This window comes from Prionailurus viverrinus, chromosome F1 (genome assembly GCF_022837055.1).
Source record: "Prionailurus viverrinus isolate Anna chromosome F1, UM_Priviv_1.0, whole genome shotgun sequence".
Taxonomy (NCBI): Eukaryota; Metazoa; Chordata; class Mammalia; order Carnivora; family Felidae; genus Prionailurus; species Prionailurus viverrinus.
The window spans coordinates 60,384,627-60,401,278 of NC_062577.1; the positions used below are offsets into that span (position 1 = coordinate 60,384,627).

A 16,652-nucleotide genomic window follows, 5' to 3' on the forward strand; every position below is an offset into this window, starting at 1 on the left:
TTTGAAAACACTATGTCTATATAAACATATTTGGTGTCACCACTGACTCACTGAGCTTCTGGCAAGCCTCTTAGCCTCTCATCTTTAAGAGGGAGTAAGCAGATACTGAATTCATATATTCCACCAGAGGACTCCTGTTCAGCCTCGCAGAAAGGCTTTCGTACCAGACATTTGCTTCACACATCCCTCCAAATTAAGACATTATCATGCATCGCAAATGAGGAAGCTCCAAGTAATGGCCAAGGTCACAGATAACAGCATACAAAGACCACGGTGCCTTACACTCCAATGGTGCACTGTCCACACTCCGTTATCTGAAGGTACGTCTACACTCTGCGGACCTCATCACAGCCAATGTTACCTCTGAGTTCTCTCACAGAAGCACCTAACTGGTCAATGTGAATACCCTTGGTTTATTCATCCTTTGAGACTTTATAAAGGATAAAAACTTTTTATCATAAAATTACTAAGAATGCATCATCCAAAAATTTATGAAATACAGAGGAAAAACCCACCCATGATGCCATCACCTTACCATATTTTTACTTTTTATTTCTCATTCAGACTAAACTCCTATTTTTATTTATTTTTTATTTTAGAGAGGGTGAGCGAGCGGGGTAGAGGAGAAGAGGGAGAGAGAATCTCAAGCAGGTTCCACAATCAGTGTGAGCCCAATGTGGACGCCATCCCACGATTGTGACATCGTGAATGGGGCCAAAATCAAGAGCCAGACGCTCAACTGACTGAGCCACCTAGGCACCCCTGAAACTCTGAAACCCTGAAGCTCACCTAAGCCAGATCTATTTGCTTTCTGGCTTCCCCTATTCTTGCTCTACACACACGGGCCTGCTTCCCCTAGGGTATGTTCTTTTTGGTACTGCCCCTGACCTTTTGGTTAGCCTTCTTAGAGCAACGGTTCCCAAACTTTGGGATACATCGGAATCACCTGGAGGGCGTGTCAGAATAGAAGTTTCTAGGCCCCACCCACGAATGCATAACGGAGTGATTCTGAGAACATGTGTTTCTAACAAGTTTCCAGGTGACAATGAAGTACCCGGTCAGGGGACCACACTTGGAAAAATCACCGTTACAGGTCTGCTCATTAACCCTACAACTTGGACAGCACCTGGCAACTGGATGCGGCTAAGTAACTCCTCCCCACAATCACCAACTCCCATTAATAATCCATATCTGGGGGCGCCTGGGTGGCGCAGTCGGTTAAGCGTCCGACTTCAGCCAGGTCACGATCTCGCGGTCCGTGAGTTCGAGCCCTGCGTCAGGCTCTGGCCTGATGGCTCGGAGCCTGGAGCCTGTTTCCAATTCTGTGTCTCCCTTTCTCTCTGCCCCTCCCCCGTTCATGCTCTGTCTCTGTCCCCCCCCAAAAAAAAAAATTAAAAAAAAATAATCCATATCTGAATCACAATACACGTTTGACTTTAAGGCAAATAAATCCAATAGAATCAGAGCCAAATTATTTGAGAGCTTACTATGAGCGAAACATGGTTCTGATGAGTAAAAACCTCACTGGTTTTTCATAAGACATGGTAGAACTATTAAGGTATGTCTTCTTGTTGGAACAGAAACTTCTGACCCTAACATCCCCTCTCTCAAGATAACAGGGTTTGTCGTGGAGAAGTTCTGCCGTACCAAACTCCAGTCCATAACGATGACCCTTGTTCACCTCCCACTGACCTTGCTTCCTTGCATTTTAGTACTAAATCATCCTTGCATTATTGAAGGGGGTTACTTTTATCCCCTGAACCAGAACACAAGCCGTGCAAGGAGGGGGCTCTGTGCTTTTATCCCAGGGAGTGCTGGGCATGTGACAGGCACTCAGCCCTCATTGGCTGACTCACTCCATCACTTCCCAGCAGGCCTTTCCCAAACTGGGGCTCTCTGGAGGGCCATGAACCGCAAAAGCATCAGTCTCGTCTAGTAGGAAACCACACTTCCAAGTCAACTGAATGGCTTGTGTTTCAGTCACTCGCTTGGATTATGTGTTTGTCCTCGCCGCGTTTTACCTAGATACCTGAGATCTGACTGTGCCGCGATGAATCACCAAGAGGAAACACTGCAGATAGTAAGCTGCGGTTAGCAATGAACCCACGTTGTTGCCGATAACAATTCAAACTGGGGAAAAGAAGGGCTAGATTGAACATAAAATTATTTTTGTTCATCTTTCTGTAGATATCCCTAGTAATTCCTTTTTAGGTACCAAAACTGCATCAATTTCAAGAAGCAAGAGGGAAATTGAGGAACAAAAATCAAATATTCAAATAACACAGCCTATTTGGCTTATATGTTCATTTGTGACTATCAGTAAAGTTATTAACATACTTGCAAGGGTGATTTCAATGACACTCAAAGTGATTATTAACTCTCATGTAAATTCTACCACACTGTTGCCAAATGAGTCTAGTTCATGTTTTTATAACCATTTTACCCAATTCTGTATTTTCTGAATTAGAACAATTATTTACCAAGGACTTGTAAAGGTGTATAATGCAGCCACCTCGTAACGTCACAGCTCAGTGGCTCCCAGACCCTTTGCTCTCACTGCACCCAGTGTCCCTCAGCCGCCGCTCCTCTCCAGTAACACCACTGCCCCCATCCTGCCCATCCTCCCCTTCCTGAAATTAGCCATAGGAGCCTAAAGATGGGGAGAGAGGAAACCACAGATGAAGGTCCAGGAAAAAGGAAACGAAGCGTACCATTCAGGGGCTAACACTGAGCAGTTCTGTCCTCACAATCCACTCGGAGCTCGTTCTGACGGAGAACTCAAACCTCACAAATCTGAGAAACGGAATGGATAACAATAGCAAAACTGGGCTATTATTGAAAGGAAAGAGAAAATATGCTGGACACACTATCTAGACCTTAGCACAAAAAATAAATTTAGATAGATATAAATATCACATACTTTATAGGGCACCTGGGTTGGCTCAGTCGGTTAAGCGTCCGACTTCGGCTCAGGTCACGATCTCACAGTTTGTGAGTTCGAGCCCTGCATCGGGCTCTGTGCTGACAGCTCAGAGCCTGGAGCCTGCTTCAGATTCTTGTCTCCCTCTGTCTCTGCCCCTCCCTTACTCACGGTCTCTTTCTCAAAAATAAATAAACATTAAAAAAATATGTATTACATACTTTCTTTAAAAAAGTAATTCTTGGGGCGCCTGGGTGGCGCAGTCGGTTAAGCGTCCGACTTCAGCCAGGTCACGATCTCGCGGTCCGTGAGTTCGAGCCCCATGTCGGGCTCTGGGCTGATGGCTCGGAGCCTGGAGCCTGTTTCCGATTCTGTGTCTCCCTCTTTCTCTGCCCCTCCCCCGTTCATGCTCTGTCTCTCTCTGTCCCCAAAATAAATAAACGTTAAAAAAAAAAAAAAATTAAAAAAGTAATTCTTAAAATTTCTCCTTTTAGAGAAAAGCCCCACCTATAATATTCCATCTTGTGACCACTTGTCAGTAAAAGATAAAATTTACTAATTTCTTCTCTAGACCTAATTTTTAGAATTTTTCATTTATCCAGATGTTAAATTTTATGCTTTGGTCAAGACTTAAATGCTCTATAAAATGCATTTCTAGAGCTCAATATTTTCATGCAAACTCCATCTTAGACCTAGAGAACGCTTCCTTTTTTTTTTAATGTTTATTTTTGAGAAACAGAGTGAGAGAGAGAGAGCGAGGTGGGGGGAAGGGGCAGAGAGAGAGGGAGACAGCGAATCAGAAGCAGGCTCCACGCTGCCAGCACAGAGCCCAATGCGGGGCTCAAACTCATGAACTGTGAGATGGTGACCCGAGCCAAAGTCAGACACTTAACCGACTGAGCCACCCAGGCGCCCCGAGAACCCTTCCTAATGGCCACTGAACTATGCCCCATATCTTAAGGACCCACCTCTGTTTGCTCATCCTCTAGATGGAAAGAAAAACAAAAAAAAAACAAAAAACAAAAAACAAAAAAACATAGTGCCCTATGGTGACAGACGGCGCTAGTGATTATCTCGTCTGGGGAAACACCAGAACCGTGTTCTTCTGAATTCCTGAGAGCTACCAAATATGTGGGTAAAAGAGGACAAACCAATGACGTGAAACAAGGTTTCCCCGCCTTCACAGTACTGACATCATGGGCCAGATCACCCTTGGGTGCAGGAGGCCACCCTGTGCGCTGCGAGTCTAGCGGCATCCCTGGTCCCTCTCGCTCACTCCTCGCCGGTGTCACCCCCCCACCCTCCCAGTGGTGACACTGCCGAAGGCCCTCCCAAGCAGCACATCGTCTCTGGTTCAGAGTCGTTGTTATAAAGTGATAGGAGGATGAAGTCCAAAGACAAACATTCATCTAAAAACTGCTGCTGCGGGGATACCTGGGCGGCTCAGTCGTAAGCATCGGACTCTTGATTTTCCACTCAGGTCACGATCTCATGGGCTCGTTGAGTCTGAGCCCCGTGTCAGGCTCTATGCTGACATACCGGAGCCTGCTTGGGATCCTCTCTCTCCCCTTCTCTCTGCCCCTCCCTTGCTCGCTTGCTCTCAAAATAAATAAACTCATAAACTCATAAACTCATAAACAAATAAATAAATAAATAAATAAATAAATAAATAAATAAAAACCACGAGGCTGCAATTTCCTGGAATTGCCAATTTGGTTTTCTGCCTTATGGCCAAGTTTCTCCCAAGTTTCATGTTTTTCTAGCAGAATAATTTCCTCAAGGTACAAATGCCACTCCAGAGACAGAAGAAAAGTTTATTTGACTGTCCAATTATTTTCTTAAAAAAATTTAATTTCTGATAAAATAAAACACACTTTTAGTACCGTAGAAAGCTTTTGACACATACGAGGCCATATTATTACTATGTACAACTTCAAAAACAAATGTTTCCAGCTCCAAGTACAGTGATGTTGAACACCCTGACTATGCCCCAGCTGTAGGAAATTTCCTGGTTGGCCAACGTCTTCCTTGGCTCGGAAAACAAAGTCTACAATTGAAAAATAGAAGTAAGACCTTCAGTGAGTTGAGAATCATAAAAATGCTTTCTGGAGTTCAGTCATCTGGATCCTGGGGAACACGCGGGAGTTGTAAGAGTTCAACAAGCGAAAGGAAACCCCGTGGATATTCACGGGTGAGTATTCCAGGAGAGGCCCTGAGGTTCACAGTTGCTCTCTCAAAAGTAAAAGCTATTCTTACTGTGGTGGAACTTAGTCTCCAGTTCACAGGCCGTTCTTCACCAGCTCATGGACTCCGTTCTCATCAATGATTAAAGGCGCGTGGAATTCTTTATCTGCCACGTAACTTTCTATTCCCTGAAAGAAGGGTTGGAATGAAACACAGAAAACCGGCAGGCGCTAGTCATACGATGCAGGACGCCGTGACTATACCAAAGATTTAAAGCATGGATGCCAAAAAGTGGGGTTGAGATGCAGAATTTAAAAGTCGGTAAAAATCTACTTAGTATACTTTTTAAACTGAGCTTACTGACCGATTTACAGAAGCATAAAACAAATAACAATGAAAGGAAAATTACTCTGATTATAATTCTTGAAGTAAGTAAGGTGTTAATCATTCTTCCTATCATCATCAACCAACAGAGTCAACTTTCTCAGCAATGTGGCTGTCTCTGATGCTGGAGCTAAGCAATCTGATAAGGGTCTCCAGGAAAAATATCACATATTAGAAGAGTAGGAACCCCTAAATCCCCCAGTCCTGAAAGTGAGAGTACCAAGTATACGAACAAAACCACCCTTTGGGAGAAAAAGGTGCACTGCATTTTAAAAAGCCAGATATAGCCCCCAAACCCAGAGAACAATCTGACAGTGGCCAGAGGGGAGGGGGCTGGGGGGGGGGAGCAAAATGGGTGAAGGGGAGTGGCAGGTGGAGGCTTCCAGCTATGGAAGAAGTAGGTCATGGGATGAAAGGTCCAGCAGAGGGAGCACAGCCAAGGGCACGGCGGTAGTGCCCTATGGTGACAGACGGCAGCTACACCTGTGAGCACAGCAGAACGTACAGACCTGCTGACTCACAAGCTGTGCACCTGAACACAATGCAACACTGGGTGTCAGCTATATTTCAATTAAAAAACAAAAGAGCTGGAAAACTTATCTTAAAAAAAAAGCCAACTGTTTTCAAAGACCACCGCATTTCAATGTGTAAATGAAATGGACTATTAAACATTCTGTTTGTGGCAACTAACTCCATTGTGGGACAGACGCAAAGCCGTAACAGGAATTCTCAAAGAGAAGAATTTGGAACAAATGCAACCTCTTTTCTCATTCCCAGGATGAGCAGGGCAGAACACTTAAACATAAAATAGTATCAGAATCAGGGACGCCTGGGCGGCTCAGCTGGTTAAGCATCCGACTTCAAGTCAGGTCATGACCTCGCGGTTCTTGAGTTTGAGCCCCCCTTCAGATCCTCTGTCCCCCTCTCTCTCTGCACCTCCCCGACTCGCGCACATGCTCTCGTTCTCAACAATAAACATTTTTAGTTAAAAATAAATAAATAAAAACAGTATCAGAATCCTACTTTTCAAAGAATAAGAAGAAAAGGAAAATCAGACTTACTTCTCCAGCATAGGAGATAAGAGGAGAGATTTCACACTGAATTGGTACATCATTGGCATCCTTCAAGCTAAGAAAAAAAAGCAGACAAGTTGAAGGTTCTGCTTCTCATGTTACTGCCAGAGTGAAAGTACAGACCACCCCTTCCCTCTGAGAAGCTTGCAGATAACCGAACTCTCCCAGTTAAGCAAACAGAACAGCCGCTACCCTGATGGCCACCAGATTCCCTGAGGATTAAGGTAACGTGAACTTGTCATGGTCCAGAAGACGCTATGGGGGGCGAAGGCAAGTAATTACCAGCAGATCTTCAAAGCACTTCACCTGTATCGTTACACGTATCCTATCGTTACACGTATTCCTCTAACGCACATCTCATCTTTTACCATGGTTAAGTTTGAATGTCATAAAGAAGGGACTATTTATGGACTATATACTATAGAATATATACTACGGTCCAGGCCCGCTAAGTACTCTGACTCCTTCATATTTCACCTTAATCCTGACCACGGCCTTGAGAGTTAAGTACTCTCAAGTAAGTACTAATATGGACAAACATTCTAAAGCTGTACCGTCCAACATACATTGGCCACCTGCCACATGCAGTTCCTTAAATTTAAATTTTTGAAATTAACTAAAATTCTAAAATTCAGTTCCTTGGTCACAAAACCCACATTTCAAGTGCTCAGGGGCTGTGAATGGCTAATGACTGCCCAATCAGATGGCACAGACATAGAACATTTCCTTCACTACCGAAAGTTCTACTGGACAGCGCTGTTCTAAAGGTCAGTTATTTCCCGGTATACATTTTCCGTGCAATCCAAACCTCCTGGATTAGCTGAGCTGATTCATTTGATGTTTCAAAGTGCTTCTCTGCTACTTTCACCAAAGTCTCTTTTCCAAGAGCTAAGGCAGAATGCAACCCAAGCAAAGACAAGGCCAAAGTCACCATGTGCTTCCCCTAGGTCACATTCTAACATATATAGCTACTCGATCCTGAGTTTCTAAAAGTTTCTAAAGCTTTTAATGTAAAAGTCAATAAGCAGTGTTTTTAATATGCTTAAAGGCATGAGACCTCCCTCTAGGTTTTTCCACCGGTAGGACTGAGAGCAGACAAAAACCAGTCTTTCACAACCTCAAACGGCAGCTTTCCTTTGTTTTACCAAATACGTATCCGAAGCTTTGGCGGAGTCAAAATCACAGGGTGATGCCCAAGCTTCCTTTTCTACACAGAACCATGTGGGGGCACCTGGGTGGCTCAGTCAGTTGAGCGGATATCCACCTTCAGCTCAGGTCATGATCTCACAGTCCGTGACTTTGGGCCCCACCTTGGGCTCACTGCTGCCAGCCTGTCAGCACAGAGCCTGCTTGGAATCCTCTGTCCCCCCCACCCCCTGTCCCTTCCCTACTTGTGACCTCTCAAAAACAAATAAATATTAAAAATAAAGAAACAGAACCATGTGGCTTGAGTTCAAGGTGTTCTAGATCCTTCTCCAGCTTGCCCTGCTACTTTTCACTCAAACCAGCCAGCTGCACACACTTTGGATTATTCCAAGTCATTCTCAACCATGTCAAAAAAAAATCTGGACTATCCAAATTATACCCATCCTCCAAGATTCAGCACAAGCCCCAACCTTCCCTTGACCACTGCATCTCGTAGTGATTGCTCTCATTTATTTATACCAAAAAAATATATATATATGAGAGACATCTGCTAAGTCACTGCCTCCTAAATAATAATAATTACTTATGTCATACATTTAACACATTAACACACACTGCCTGATGATGTTACTTAACTCTTCTGCATCTTGACCTCCCAGTAGGCTTAAGAAAGGACTCTTTTCTCTTGTGAAAACTACTGCAGTAATGAAGGTCTGTGAGCAGGCCTACAAAGGTTTGCTGGCTGAACGAATAAATGAAGTACGGAGGTGGATGGCTGACAGACTAATTTGGAGAAAAGACGAATTTAAAAAATGGGGCACACATCTATCCAGATCTGTGTCAGATTCTATCAAAAGAGCTCAAGAAATCTGGTCCCGACCCTCTGGGGCAGCTCGGAGTCATATTAAACCATATGGGAAAAACAAGGACCCGCCTCACCGATGAGAGGCACACAACAGCCCCGTCCCACCAGAACCCGTGAGGAATTTGACGTCTGCCACGATCAGAAGGTGGTTTTGGACCCAAGGAACACATAGCTGACCTAAATGTAACTTCTCTTCACGTACCACAAAGAAAAGAAAGCCACTTTGAATAAAGCTGGATGCCCAGAAGGAGGAAAGACAGAAGCTCCCATCACCAAATGCAAAATCGCAGGAGATCGGCAACTTAAACCAGTGACAGTACTGTTCCCTAAAGTCTTTGGCCAAGAGTACTTTTGGTAACTAACTGCTCCATAGGGGTTAAGATGAAAACTAGAACTAATGTCACGTGGTCAAAACTCAGCACCTTGTTTCCATTCTTTCAGAGTATCTCCCAGCTGTTTCCTTTATACAAAATACCTCGTCACCTCTCACTTACAAGTAATCTTTTTCTACTCACTTGAGGACACCCTTTAGAGAGAAGAATTTCAGCAGGAACAATTTTATTTCTAAGTCCGCGATCTCATTGGGGGCTCAACTTTGATTTCAGTTTAATTATTCTACAAATGGCTAAAAGGACATCATTGGGGAGACAAGTACTATATAAAAGAACCCAAACAAGAAATAGTGTTTAAAACATTTGTATCTCAACGGAGGTAGCTGGCTGCTGCTTTCAGCTCTGTCATTAAGAAACTATTTCACTTTTTGAGGTTAAAAGCTGTGGCTCGGGGCACCTGGGTGGCTCAATCGGTTAAGCCTCTAACTTTGGGACAGGTCATGATCTCTCAGGTCATGAACTCAGCTCATGAGTTCAAGCCCCACGTCGGGCTCTCCACTCTTCGCACAGAGCCTGCTTCAACGCCTCTGTCTCCTTCACTCTCTGCCCCTCTTGTGTGTGTGTGCTCTTTCTCACACCCTCAAAAAATATACATAAAAAACAAATAAATAAATAAAGGCTGTGGCTCACTGAGAAAGATATTTTGGGTCAAAAATCTATTTCTTAAATTATAAAAGCACCTTGCTTCTGCAGCGCCTGGGTGGTTCAGCAGGTTAAGCGAGCGACTTCGGCTCAGGTCATGATCTCACAGTTTGTGAGTTCGAGCCCCACATCAGGCTCTGCACTGACAGCTCAGAGCCTGGAGCCTGCTTTGGATTCCGTGTCTCCCTCTCTCTCTGCCCCTCCCCTGCTGGTCTGTCTCAAAAATAAATAAACGTTTAAAACAAATAAAATAAAATAAATAAATAAAATAAAAGCACTTTGCTTCCATATTTTAAAAATGATGGATGGGGCAGAAAATAACAGTGTTCTGCATCTTGGTTCCCAAAGGCATGAAGGGCAACAGTCACCTTTGGTTCCTATAAGAAACTAGCCAGATCTGTGATCCCACTTCCTTGTCTACGGGCAAGGAGACACCGACACCGACAGGGACCCATCTCCATAGGGAAAAGGTGAGTGACACAGGCAGAAAAAAAAAAGGAAAAACAACCACAAGGATGAAAAAGATATCACATCCCTGTGGCTACTTCTTTTTAAAAAAATTTTTTTTAATGTTTATTTATTTTTGAGACAGAGAGAAACAGAGCATGAACGGGGGAGGGTCAGAGAGAGGAAGACACAATCTGAGCAGACTCCGAGCTATCAGCACAGAGCCCAATGTGGGGCTCGAACTCACGGACTGTGAGATCATGACCTGAGCCGAAGCCAGACGCTCAACCAATTGAGCCACCCAGGCATCCCCCCCACCCGTGGCTACTTCTCTGATAACTCTCATCTCCAGATCCTCCGCCCTGTACGTTTCCCAAATTATCTTCAACGCTTAAAACTTCTAACTAAATAATTTTTCAGACGTAGCAAGAACACCAGACTGCCTCTTTAGCTATAAGGATAATGGCTTTTGCAAACGCTATCAATACCCCGATGAGAGAGGATATGTGTTACTTCTAGCTGCAAATTATCTGCCATTCAGACAAAAAGCTTCTTTCTTTGGGCGCAGGATAAGAACTGACTAAAATTAACACACGGAAGGGAGCTGTTAGTATGAGAAAACACTAAAAGAACAGTTTTCTCTATGTTAAGAGCCATCAGATACATCGGAGGCCGCTAGCTTTATACTGAGAGCACATCTCCAATTCAGTGAGACACCTCTTCAGAATGCTCTTCTTATCTAGCTGATGCTGGGGTCTCAACTTGCTCTCCCGGCCTGGAACTTGCCCAAGGCCTTACCCATCACTAGTGGATCTGTCACTACAGACTCAAACATCCACGTCAGATTCTCTAGTAGAGCATGCTCCCCACTGCCAGCATGCACGGAGACTCTGAGTTAGTGTCATCCCGACAGATACCGGCCACCAAGTAAGCGCAGGACACCCCCACCAAAGCTTCAACCATCCACCCGCCCCGGACCACCAAAGGGCAGAGCACTAAAGCTACAAACGCCAGTTAGTATGGAGGGAAGCACAGCCCCGTCACCATGCGCTGCGGGCAGGCTGGGATATTTACTTGAGATTGACATCAGTTGTGATGGTCTCTGACTTCCCATTTGTAGCACTGCTATGTAGGAATAAATAAGCATTAATGGGAATGGAAAACAAATCAAACAATAACAATGAAGTGGAAATGCAAAATATACTTGACTGAAAGGCATGTCGATGTACGGTAAATTATAAACTTGGCAAAGGAAATCGGAAGGGGTAAAAAAAAACTCAACGGCCAGCGACGAAGCATGAAGGACAACTGACGGGCCACAGAGCAAACCTGTTGACGAGACAGAGCCTGAATGTGGCTCTGGGCTGCGACACAGCCCAGCCCCGGCCCTGCTGGTAAAAACACGCTCACGGACCAGTCAGCTGGCGGATGTTCTAACGTTCCCCAAGGCATTCTAGCGCTTTTGAGCATGCAGCCGGCCATTTTATCCGTTACGAACATAAATTACACGGCAGCCTGTTTTGTACGTAAGTGCACAAATATCAAATGAGTTTGAAGGGGGTAATTCTAGGTGCCAGTGAGGGTTTGATCATAAAATTCAAGAGTTAGCTTAAAATTGCTTTCTCTTAGACTTAAATAGCTAAAAGTGCCTTCTTTTTTCTAACTTGTAAATCCCAAAACATTTCTCAAGTTTGAGTATCAGTGAATGCCAGTGCCACCCCCTTCCTTTCCCGGCGCCTCCCCCAGTGACCGTGAAGGAGCCGCGGTCGGAGGGGCAGCGAGCCAACATCTCATAGGTCGCATGTGGGTGGCGGGTCTCTGGCGGGAAGTGGCAGGTGGGGAGTCTCACAGATGGCACAAGTAGTAAGGCCACGCGCACGTGAGTGGCAACAACCAGTGCTCTCACTCTGCGGTGCAGTGTGCCCCCGGCGGGCTTTACCCATATGGCATGCCAACAGGATTCCCTCCTGACCGCCCTTCAGCAAGAGTCATACACGGACATGGTGGACGCATATCCAAAACGAGAGATTCAGAAGTGATTCCTCTTTAATGGGAAGAAAAGCTATCACTCTCTTTGTAACGGGCAAAAGCCACCATACACTGGGAACTGCCCACGTCAATACTATGCTTTTTGAAAAAACAGCTAGGAACAGTCAGAGGGAGAGGAGAAAGGTCCGAAGAGACAAAGTCCAGGAAGCGTCCACACACACGAGATCAGACACTGACTTACCGAGGAATGGCTGGGAGGCGAGAGCCGTTTTCGTCTATGAAGTGGCCCCCCGCGTTGAGGACCCAGCAGTGATGAAGGGACAGCAGGGCATGTCGCGCGGTAGTAGGATTGTCCTTCCCGTTCTGACTGTCCGCGTTCTTCAGCGGGGAAAACTCATCTTCACGTAGTACTTCATACACCACAAACTTCCTGGAGTGGAGCCATACAGGAACCACTTTATCATAAAGTTTAAAACTGCAAACACAGCTGTGATCCATCTACACAGCTAAGCCCTGGTCCTCAACAGCTGGTCTTAACCTGATTCCAGACAAACACTGAAAGAAATCCTGCTCGTCCCTAGACTAAAGCTGGAATTCTTTTCTCCAATGCAAAAATGAGAAATTATTTTCACCCCAAACTACAAAACACCTCATCTTAAGTCAGAAAGGTCAGAAATCTTAATGCAAAACCCATGAGTATCTGTTCTGGGGGTGGGGAAGGGGGAGGCAAAAAAAGATGCCTTAGAAGCCCACAGGGGAAGATGAATCTTATACAGCTAATTCGTCTTCTGCATTTGTACACTGGCCAAATTCGGAGCCACATACCTCAGCCTCGAATGTGATCTCTGATGGAGAGCTATAGAATCTAAAGTCATGTTCTCCGAAACACATACTTACAGGTCAGTAAGACAGCCTACGCACAAACTGGGCCAATTCCCTAGCTCAACCTTTTAGTCTCTTAGCCAAAGTAAGTGACAATTTTAACAAAATTTAACAATTTTGCAGGAGAGTCAGACAATGGACTAACGGGTGTAAAGAAAACATACAGGTTGGGGCGCCTGGGTGGCCCAGTCGGCTGAGCGTCCGGCTTCAGCTCAGGTCATGATCTCACGGTTTGCGAGTTCGAGCCCTGCGTGGGGCTCTGTGCTGACAGCTCGGAGCCTGCAGTCTGTTTCAGATTCTGTGTCTCCCTCTCTCTCTGACCCTCCCCCGCTCGTGCTCTGTCTCTCTCTCTCTCTCTCAAAAATAAATAAACATTAAAATTAAAAAAAAAAAGAAAGAAAGAAAACATACAGGCAACTCAAATCATACTCCCAGGTTGGCGCTTTGAGAGAATGATAATGAGTCTCGACAGGACAATCACAGCCACAACGCCACACCTCACATACATGCTCCCGACTGTTTGCTGAAAACAGCGTCCTGGCCTAACGGAGTGAAAAGCAACATTTCAAGACCTGTAGCTAATCTTACTGGTGCTGCTGAAAACATACTTTGCAAACTGGAAGATGTCAAAGACGAATTTTTCCATCTTTATTCCATTTGGTTTGTCTGGCTTAATTAACTGCCCCTGGGAATCCACGTAGGGAATCTTCTTTTGAGCCACATGGTGCTGCAACTGAGGTTCATAAATACTGAGTAGGGGAAAAAAAAAAAAAGACATAATCACTTTCCAAAGTTAAAATGCCAGAAAATCCGATAATCACACTCAGGCACAAATGCACCCACAACCTTGCTAAGACTGTCAAAGTGAAGCGCATCTGGGAAGTTTCGGTTCATGTTTAAATATGAAGTGAACAGATTTCCCTATCCACCTCCTTAGTTTTAAAAGAATCCAGTTAACGATCTCCACGTTAAAGAGCACACACCACAGCTCACACCAATGTCTCTCCTAGTTTCCATGTCTTCCAAAAAAGGTTCTGTTCTTTGCCCCAACTTTCCCAACCGAGAGCCCCTGAAGTGTGGAAGGGGAAGATGAGGATCGACAGTTGTTATGGACAAATCAACTAACACAGCTACAAAGTGCAGAGTGGAACGGAGATATTGTGGAACTGGAGTCGATACCCTACAGTAAAGCTCAGGAACTTTTTGAGAAGTAAACCATCATCATGAATGTCTAAAAGCTATCACATGAAGCAGACAGTGAGAAGGTCCTTCCCTTAACAGACCGATGGATTAAAGAAGCTTCTGATGTTATGCTTTTATCCCACCACGCTGATTTCCACCCAGGTCTCTGGTTCTTTTCCCTACTGGTTCCTGAATGCTAGTCTGGGAGCCAGCTAAAATTGGGCGGGCAGCTTTTCAACACTAGATGACCTGCGTCCACCAGCAGGAATTCTGGGGCCCTAGACGCAGGGCAGACAGGCTCCTAGAGATGTGCACCCTATCATGTGAAAACAACAACAATGTGAGATAAATTTCCACTTGATGAGGGTGATCTTCAGGGGAGAAGATGGATTCCACAGAATAAGGACTTGGGGTGTCTTCCTCCTTCTCAAGTGACTTAGTTCCTGAGTAATGACAGAAGAATCTATCTTGCTCATACTTGACAACATCTCTCAGAAACGGGACAGTGAAGAAGTGGTTGGCAATGTTCCCCGCGTTGAACAGCAGTCGCCCGTCCGAGCTTCGTTTCTGAGCTGTGGCCAGGGAGATCTCACTATATTCCACCACCTGGTAGACCCCGTCCACTCGGCAAACCACTCCCACGGGCTCCGTAGGGTTCGTTTTCTCTACCACCTGCCCAAAGAAAGACAGCAGCAGGAAAAGAAATATAATCAAATGTGACATTGGAGATTTGCCATTTTCAAAAGCCACATCTACAGTTTTGCTTATATTGTCTTTAAGGCATTAAGTCAAAAGGAATCTCTAACTGCAGAGCACCACCTACCCATCTTTATATTCTTTGACAGACTACTGTCCAACTGGAAATGAAGTAAATTATCTCCTTCCTGTTTATCACCTAACTAAACCATGGAACAGAAATGCCGTCACACACACAGAGCCCAGAGGAAATCACATTTGACTGGGAATAATTAAATGAGGAGTCTACTTCCCCGCAAATACCTTATTTTAATTAATTTACCCTTAACGACACTCAACGGTTGAGAATAAATGAAATGAAATTTCTCTGGGATTCATTAATACAAACGTAAGGCATTTGGTCTCTCATTTTGTATTGCCTGAATCATTATTTCATTTGAAAATGGTGCTTCTTTTGTTTTCATTCATGAATACAGCATGTTCCTTGTTTTTCCAGGAGTTGGCGAGGAGGTAGGGGGCGTCAAGGCAGGCAGGTCACTGGGATCTGGCTCCAACTTCAATCAGAAAAGCCTGCCCAATACTTATCTGTTTTGCATGTTAGACTTTGTCTGAAGTTGATTCTATGCTTTAAAGAAAGTTTGAAAACCAGTGACTTGATCATCTATCAATGGCTCTAGGCTGGGGGGAGCTGAGAGAAAGGTGTATACCTAAATCACAGGGAAATGTAGAATATGTAATTTAAGAAGAAAAAAAAAGCCCTCACAAGTGATTCTGATACCCCACCACCCTAATCCAATACATCACTGACCTAAATGAAATGTTCACAAGAAAATTACGTTAAGCACTGTGTGAGATGCGCTAAAATAAAATCAAGATTCAGATGAGATGAATACCCGACAGAAGATTCAAACAATGGGAAGGTTTTAAAGATACTGCTGTCTGCCCTGTTCAACTAGCAATCCAGCATGCTTTGGAGTAGTTTGAAAAATCTGTCCCCAAACTAAAAAGTCTATCCTAAGCATACATGAAATCCACATCAATAAAGTTAAAACTTTTCCTCCGCAATTGATTTCTTAAAATAAACCCGGCCAGCGGCAGTCTCCTCCAGACAACTAAAGCCACCATTGAGGACTTCGTTTACACAGCAATTACAGCGACAGGCGCAGAGTCTAGCTCGGTGAGGCAGGGCTACCGGGCACGGAAGTCCGCTGTGTGGTTTCACTGTTTGCCACCCTGAAAGGAGCACACTGTTCAATTTTCTACCAAGGAAGTGGATTACACTGGGGGGAAACATACAACAAAATGATTTCCATCAATCACAGGCCTATGTGCAATTCCAATCTATCAACCCCTCACCCTCCCCACCTCCACAGCTGGGGGTCTCACTAGACATGGAATTTGGAATAGAGTCCTCTCGCTCCCATTTAAACCTACACACACACACACACACACACACACACACACACACACACACACACGATTTTCCAGTCACCTCTGTGTGCCCCTACTCCGACCAGCCATAGAGAACAAACCTGAGCACATTCACACTTTACGGTTCCCAAGCGTTAATCTGTCAGTGAAAGATGTACTTCTATGACAACTCTTGACCTTCCGAATATTACAAAAGTCTAGATTACAGAAGAATGCATTTGCAAACTGCGTAAACGGAAGGTCAGTTTCCATTACACACAAAGTTATACAGCACAAAATTAAGAAGTTTGCTTGACTTTCTCCAAGGGAAATCCTGAAAAGCTGAGTTTGAAGTACCACTCCAAGCTCCAAGTTCAAGCTCAAAGCTCAAGCAACTGCTCTACAGAGTGACGACCTCCAGTTAACAATGGTTCCTGCCC

General features: G+C 44.6%; 1 protein-coding gene across 3 annotated transcripts in view; it reads right to left on the bottom strand.

Moving 5' to 3' along the window:
* Window positions 1-4,714: 4,714 nt before the first annotated feature.
* Window positions 4,715-16,652, bottom strand: part of UAP1 (UDP-N-acetylglucosamine pyrophosphorylase 1) — a 38,319-nt gene continuing 26,381 nt past the window's right edge. Inside the window, exons 6-12 of one of the 3 annotated variants that reach the window (XM_047840372.1) lie at window positions 14,585-14,778; window positions 13,533-13,673; window positions 12,284-12,472; window positions 11,128-11,178; window positions 6,550-6,616; window positions 5,177-5,292; window positions 4,715-4,967 (exon numbers count right to left, since the gene is read on the bottom strand). In XM_047840372.1, coding sequence (XP_047696328.1) covers window positions 5,200-5,292; window positions 6,550-6,616; window positions 11,128-11,178; window positions 12,284-12,472; window positions 13,533-13,673; window positions 14,585-14,778 — 735 coding nt within the window. In that variant the 3' untranslated portion in view covers window positions 4,715-4,967; window positions 5,177-5,199. Of the gene's footprint in view, window positions 5,293-6,549; window positions 6,617-11,127; window positions 11,179-12,283; window positions 12,473-13,532; window positions 13,674-14,584; window positions 14,779-16,652 lie in introns of all 3 variants that reach the window. The other 2 variants (XM_047840373.1, XM_047840374.1) reach the window with 2 other exon arrangements.